At 44.1% G+C, this 7,462-nt stretch overlaps 1 protein-coding gene across 1 annotated transcript in view; it reads right to left on the bottom strand.

Annotated features, from left to right (window-relative positions):
• Window positions 1-90: 90 nt before the first annotated feature.
• Window positions 91-7,462, bottom strand: part of PDIA6 (protein disulfide isomerase family A member 6) — a gene marked incomplete at its 5' end in the record, with an annotated part of 17,331 nt that continues 9,959 nt past the window's right edge. Inside the window, 5 exons of the mRNA XM_026846509.1 lie at window positions 91-562; window positions 1,245-1,341; window positions 3,436-3,594; window positions 4,513-4,585; window positions 4,675-4,759. Of these exons, the coding sequence (XP_026702310.1) occupies window positions 494-562; window positions 1,245-1,341; window positions 3,436-3,594; window positions 4,513-4,585; window positions 4,675-4,759 (483 nt within the window). The remainder of the gene's footprint in view (window positions 563-1,244; window positions 1,342-3,435; window positions 3,595-4,512; window positions 4,586-4,674; window positions 4,760-7,462) is intronic.

Raw genomic sequence — 7,462 nt, 5'->3', positions numbered from 1 at the left:
TCTATCCTACAGCTCATTTTTCAAGTCATCCAAAATGGGATAGCTTATCATGTGCAACTTTGTTACTCTATACAAGACTAACACTGTGTGTCAAAAATATTTTGGTTTATTCTTTAATTGAAACAGAAGCTGACCAGGTTCCACCTCCATGAAAAAAATATCACATTTAAAATTGGTTACACTAATAGCCTCCAGTAACATTCAAAACAGCACACTATCAACAAAACAAAACTCATGATGTTCTAAAGAAATACCCATGTTGTCCTCAAAATATTTGTTACACAGAATACAATCAAGTTTACCGGTTATGACAATTCATAGAATTTCTGCAATGTTTTCTTGAGATGTGTACAGTTCACTGCTGCAGTGCATCAAATAGCACAGTGTGGCACGTGCTATTTCTCCATAAAAAGGCCACTGGAATATCCATCTGACTATGAACCAGGTTGCTAACTGCTGCGCAAACTCTCTCAAGAAAAGTTTCCTGAAAATCTCACAGCTCATCTTTATCCCAGTCATCCAGATCCACATCACTGAGATCAATATCATCTTCAACTGGAAGCTGTGAAAAAAGGAAAGTTTTGAGCAGGTGTTACTTCATCCTTACAGTAAAGCTCCCTCCTGTCATCTCTTTCATTCACAAAAACTCAAAGTTTATTAAGCACAAGTGATCAGAGTTTAGACTAGAAGGTTGTTTTCTACTAATAAAAATACTCCAGATAAAGGGAAATACAGATAAACTCTATAACAGAACTACTATTGTATTCTGTAATTTAATTCCATCTGAAGTAGATCAAAGGATTGTAGTGATTTTGTTTTTTACAGCAACGTTGAACCTTAAGAACACAATCACCATGTTATTTATGGCACAGGCTCTCCCTTATAAAACCTGACATTAAGACTTTGATGGTAAGGTCAGGGTATCGCACAACTGAAGTCTCTACAACATTTGGGTCCTGAATGCATACACTACCACCTCCCTTGGGTAATAACACATTTTAGCCTCAGGATATAATCTAAAAATTGAATCCCTGAACAGCTAGGCAGGAATATCTGTCCACAATGTCAGATGATGAATCTGGTGTTTGGTCTGGTGGCAGGATTTAGGTAGTGGGAAGTCATCAACACAGTTTGCCACAATCTTTGAAGAACAAGAAATTCCACATTGCCAGTTCTTGGTTACTCTACCCAGTCACTTCTGAAGCTAGCAAGTCATCAGCACTTAGAGATGGAGCACCTCTTACCTCACCATCTTTGCCATCCCAAGGTTCAACTGAATGAATTTTAGGGAAAGCTCCACCACCCACTGGTGCTGTAGAGCCACGACCAACAGATAGTTCCCTGAGGAAAAAAAGTATAAGTTAAATTTAAGAAATTTCTCTAATCTCCATCCACCTGGAACAATGCCTACTTCAGATAAAAGGAAGTCAGCTTTGAGATTTCCTCTCTTGAAGCAAATCTAAACTGTCTGGAAGCAAAAGCTTTTCAAATTGAGAAGCAGAAAGTGATAAGACCCCTTAAAGCTGTATTGCAAATTTACAATTGGATCCAAAGAGACAAACTATGTGAGCTACGCTATTTCATATTTCAGCAGTGTAACAGTCATGGACAAATACAGCCCCTTTAACAGTAATATTGTTTATCACTTAAGGCAACTCCAAGAGGAGTCTATAATTCTAGTTTTGGAAGTCACCTGCAACTGTTAGTTGAAATTGCTAGTGATCTTTTTTTAGTGGAGACTAAGCCTCCACAGGTTACAATGGGTCAGAGGTAACCAGCTTCTGCTTTAACTTTCCATTTTGTACTTGCTAGCTAGGCTTGCTCAAAAAGCCTAACGTAAAATCCTGAAGAGCTAATTGCTTTGCGTTCTGTCAGAGGCAAGTAAGACTGAATAAGCATTCCTCCCTAGGTGGAGTCTACAATTTTATGATCTTCTCTGTGCCGATTTCCTTACTTTGGTCACCATCGTTGAGACTGCTTATTAGATAAAACAGGCTGCACACAGCAAGCTGAGTTAACAGCCAGCTACACCAACTGTGATTGTACTGCTTTCTCTAGACATAGCTGAGCTGAAGGCTCAAGTAAGAGATTATTCTAGCAAGTACTGCTGCTCTGTAGTTAGGCAACACCAACCCAATTATCTAATGCAGTGTAAGCTGTTAAATTAGCTGTTGTGTCCTGGAAGCACCATCCACCCTCACCAGGAGAGACTTCACTAAGATGAAATTTATAGACTGTTTGCTATGTCAGAGAAAGGCAGGCATTTATCTCACATGCATTATTATAGACTGTCTAGTATTACTCTTTTTAAAAATCTGAATCCTAAATTTTATCTGATGCTCTGAGAATGTTCCCTTTCTGGCATTAAGAAGAAATTCTCATCACTTGCACAGTTAAGAGAATATAGCACTGTTTCCACTAATCCAGCAGAAAGAGTTCAATTATTGTGCTTCTTAGAGCAAGGTGAGGAGACTGTTGTGTTTGCTTTCACAATTCTGACTGTCTCCTCACAGGGTTGGGGTTGGGGTTAGACAATTGAAGATCCTCCAAGTCCAACCATTAACCTAACGTTTTCAGTTCCCAACTACACCAGATCCCTCAGCGCTATGTCAACCCAACTCGTAAACACCTCCAGGGATGGTGACTCCACCGCTGCCCTGGGCAGCCCATGCCTTTGCCATCCTCCAAGCAAGGACATGGAAGTAACACTGCTAACATAAGCTCTCAAAGGCTCTTACATACCTTATACCAGTTGGTGTTCTACGCAGAAACAAAGCTGCCACTTCAATTTGACCATGCTTAAATAATAGTTTAAAGTTTAGCTGCTCCATTCAGTGCTGCTGCCGCCTTCTGTCCTCCTCTCCATTTCCTTTCCCCATTCAATTCTTCACAGCACTAACTCTTGCCCAACTGCACAAAAGGCAGTTTCAGGGAACTTAAGCTGAGCAGAGAGCTACTGACTTTTTGGATGGATTGCTTCAGCTCCCCCAATTAGTTTATCAAATGCCAGGAGAATGGGAAGATAGGACTAGACCAAACTGGAAAGATCAACACACAGGATCTCAAGAGCACCCATTTAGATTCCCAAACTGGGAACTTCCCAATCAGAATGTACCACGTAAATTAAATAACACTGAATACCGTCCCATTAATTTCTTGGGTTACCAGAGAACTAGAAGTGAGCTCTGATCTTGAAAAGTTCAAGAGCTGTGTTAAAAATACCATTTAAATCTCAACAGCCAATTTCTTAATTCTGTCCATCACAAAAAGGTAATGAGTGGTTTATTAGTTTCAATCCCCACTGAAATCATTCCCTTACTCCAGGAAATGCTCTTTGTGCAAGTCTCATCTGATCCAGGAGAGCCTGATTTTCATCTGAAGCATCACAGCCCCGGTTACAGAAAGATTGATTTAAGTCACTTAAGAATTTCATACCTGAGAAACTCGTTAATCCCTTGCTCACTGAATGATCCTTTCAGAAGGGCAAATTTCATCTTCCGAGCATTAACAGCTGCCATTGCTGGGTACCCAAAGCCTCCAATCCCTAATGAGCTCTCAAGATCTGACTGGGCACCTGCTTCTGTCCACAGCCACCTTGAGAAAAAGAAAAAAGAAAATAATTAGGATAGGCACTACAATAATTTTGAAGTCATACATATCCTTCAACCCTGCAGAGTTCAAGCCAGGCTCTGAACTGCCCTTGACAGTGTCAACTATTACTGAAGTCAGCAGGGAATAGCAGGGTCCCAATCCTGAACCATGTAACAGATGAAAGCCCCTCCTCAACAGCACCTCTAGGCCAGCCAGCCCCATACTCACAGACACTGAAAGCCAGATCAGATCAGCCACAAAAGGAAGTCCAGGGAAGGAACTATGTTACCAATCTGAACAAATAAATTGCTATACTTTAGCTTGTATTAAGGAAGGTTTAAGATGGCTCAAGCCACAGATTTAAACATGGCAAAGTACTGTCCAAATCTGGCTGTAGAGGACTTCTGGCCAAAGACTGCAAGACCAGCATTTCACTCAGTTCCTCACTGGTGAGGTCTCTGTTCCTCTAATGCTTAGCAAGTCCCCTGAGGAACCTCTGGAAATCAGCCAATCTCAGCATTTTTCCCCAGGCTTTCATGCCATTCAGCTCTCTTCACAGCAGTCAGTGTGCCAGTGCCAGACCAACTCTCACTTCCTAGAGAACTCCCAGAGACCCTAACCTCCACTTGAAAGAAGGAGGAGAAAAGGCAAAGCCCGACAGCCTGCTTCTTTGAAAGCATCAAACTTGTTAATAAACTGCACGGTTTCTTTTTTAGAATTCAACAGTCATAGTGGCAAACTCGCCAGCTAGCAAAAGACTCTAATAGAGCCACAGTATCCCCTTCCACATTAGTGAAATACCAAGATATACTACCCTGAACAAGGAGCAACTCTTATCTGCAGGTAAGTTGCCATCATACCAATTTATCCCATCACCTCTATAAATACTCACATCTTTTCCTAGAAACTGATGACACTTACCCCCACATTTTCTTTTTGTATTTTTCAGCCATTTTTAACATGACATCCAGGTAAGAATTCCTCCCTGAAGCTCCTGTTAGACAGAATTGGACAAATTAAAAGACAAAACAGCATGCTTTGAGTGACAAATTCATACAGAAATCTGCTTGTTTGCATGTCTACCTGTGTCAAGAATATGAGGCAGGACAGCAACAATGCAGAGCTGATGAGCATCACAGGTACTCTTCAGAACATCTTCACTAATTATCTAAAAGAAAGTGGCATAGTCAGTAAGAGTTGGTTACCCAGCTGTGACTGCTCTTCCCTCCAACAGCATATTAGCTCCACCCCACAAGGTAATAAGCACTGAAACAACTTGACACCAAAGCTTACAAGCCTCTCTCCCCTACTTTACTGGTCCCCCAGCATAAGACTAATTACAAAGGGGCCCACATCAAGGACCTCACAGCAACACTCCCTACCCTAGTGAGACCGAAGGATTACTACCCTCTCCTTGTTTCTCAGGTAGGTAGTGATGACATTCTCAGGAGAAGGCCTAAAGCAATGAAGAGAGACTTCTGGTCCTTGGGAAAACTGCTTAAGGGGTCAGGGGCACAAATTGAGTTCTCTATCCCTTTGGTTGGGGGGATGGATGAAGAAGATTATAGGAGAATTCAGCAGATGAATGGGTGGCTCCAAGACTGGTGTTACCATCAGGGCTTTGGATTCTTCAATCATGGGTTGGTATACAGGGCACCAGACCTTTTGACATTAGACAGAATGCACCTGTCCCGGAAAGGGAAGGGGATCTTGGGGCAGGAGTTAGCTGGGCTCATTGACAGAGCTTTAAACTAGATTTGAAGGGTGAAGGGGGCAAAACATCGGCCCATCTGAAGTGCATGTATATCAATGCACACAGCATGGGTAACAAACAGGAGGAGCTTGTAGCCATGATAAAACAGGAAAATTATGATGTTGTTGCTATTACAGAAACATGGTGGGATGTCTCCCATGACTGGAGTGTGCCAATTGATGGTTACAAGCTCTTTAGGAGGGACAGACAGGGAAGGAGAGGTGGTGGGGTGGCTCCGTATGTTAAGGACTGTATGATTGCTTCGAGAACAAGTGTAGTGAAGACAGGGTGGAGTGACTGCATTAGAATCAAGGGAAAGGCCAACAGGGCAAATGTAGACTCCTACTACAACTACAGGCCACCCAAGCAGGACAGAGATGGACGAGATATTTTATAGGCACTTAGGTGAAATCTCACGATCGATTCCCCTTGTTCTTGTGGGCGACTAACTTCCCAGACATATGCTGGAAATACAACACAGCAGAACAAGACCAGTCCCAGAGATTCCTAGAATGTGTGGGAGACAATTTCCTGATGCAGCTGGTGAGTAAACCGACCAGAGAAGGTGCCCTGCTGGATCTCCTCTTTGTGAGCAGAGAAGGGCTAGTGGACAATGTGGAGGTTGGAGGCCAACTAGGGCACAGTGATCATGAAATAATAGAGGTCTCTATTCTTAGAGGTCAGGAGAGAGCTAAGCAGGACTGACATCCTGGACTTCAGAAGGGCTTTGTCTTGTTTAGGCACCTGCTTGAAAGGATCCCTTGGGATACTGTCCTGAAGGGTACAGGGGCCCAGGAAGGCTGGGTGCTCTTCAAGAAGGAAGTAATGGCTCAGGAGCAGGTGGTCCCCAGGTGCTTTAAGAGAAGCTGACACCAGAGAAGACCACCCTGGCTGAACAGGGAGCTTTGGCTGCAACTCAGGGAGAAAAGGAGAGTTTACAGACTTTGGAAGAAGGGGCTAGCCACACACAGTGATTACAGAGAGGCTGTAAGGCTATGCAGGGTGGAAATCAGAAGGGCTAAAGCCCACCTGGAAATTAATTTGGCCTCTGTAATCAAGGATAACAAGAAAAGTTTCTTTAAGTATGTCAGTAGCAAAGGAAAGATGCAGGATAAAATTTGGTAACAAGTGATGAGAAGGCTGAGGTGCTTAATGCCTTCTTTGCCTCAGTCTTTAATAACAAGACTAGTTGTCTTGAGGGAATCCAGCCTCCTCAGCCAGAAGACAGAGACTGGCAGAACGACCCCCCTGCAATCCAGGAGAACAGTCAGTGACCTACTGCATCACACAGACACAAAGTCTATGGGACCAAATGGGATACACCCGAGGGTGCTGAAGGAGCTGGCTGGGGTGCTCACCAGACCTATCCATCATTCTATCATTTATGAGCAGTCCTGGCTGACCAGGGAGGTCCCGACTGATTGGAAATTGGCCAATGTGACACCCATCTATAAGAAGGGTCAGAAAGATGATCTGGGAAATTACAGGCCTGTCAGCTTGACTTCAGTGCCCGGGAAGCTGATGGAGCAGCTCAGCCTAAACACCATCAAGCAACACACGAGGGACAACCAGATGCTCAGGCCCAGTCAGCACCGGTTTATGAAAGGCAGGTCCTGCCTGACAAACCTGATCTCTTTCTATGACAGAGCAACCTGCTTATTGGATGAGGGAAAGGCTGTGGATGTTGTTTACCTTGACTTTAGCAAGGCTTTTGACACCATTTCCCACAGCATTCTCCTGGCAAAAATGGCTGCTCAAGGGTTGGACAATCGCAAACTTCGCTGGGTAATAAACTGGCTGGATGGCCGGGCCCAGAGAGTAGTGGTAAACAGAGTTAAAACCAGTTGGCGGCCAGTCACAAGTGGTGTCCCCCAGGGCTCGGTTTTGGGGCCACTCCTGTTTAACATCTTTACTGATGATCTAGACGAGGGGATCGAGTGCACCCTCAGTCAGTTTGCAGATGACACCCAGTTGGGTGGGAGTGTTGATCTGCTCGAGGGCGGGGAGGCTCTGCAGAGACCTGGACAGGCTGGAGCCATGGGCTGAGGCCAACTGGAGGAGTTTCAATCAGGCCAAATGCCGGGGGCTGCCCTTGGGCCACAGCAACCCCCAGCAGCG

This window comes from Athene cunicularia (assembly GCF_003259725.1).
Source record: "Athene cunicularia isolate RWA chromosome 3 unlocalized genomic scaffold, athCun1 chr3_part1, whole genome shotgun sequence".
NCBI lineage: Eukaryota > Metazoa > Chordata > Aves > Strigiformes > Strigidae > Athene > Athene cunicularia.
This window is presented reverse-complemented; position numbering and strand designations above follow the sequence as displayed.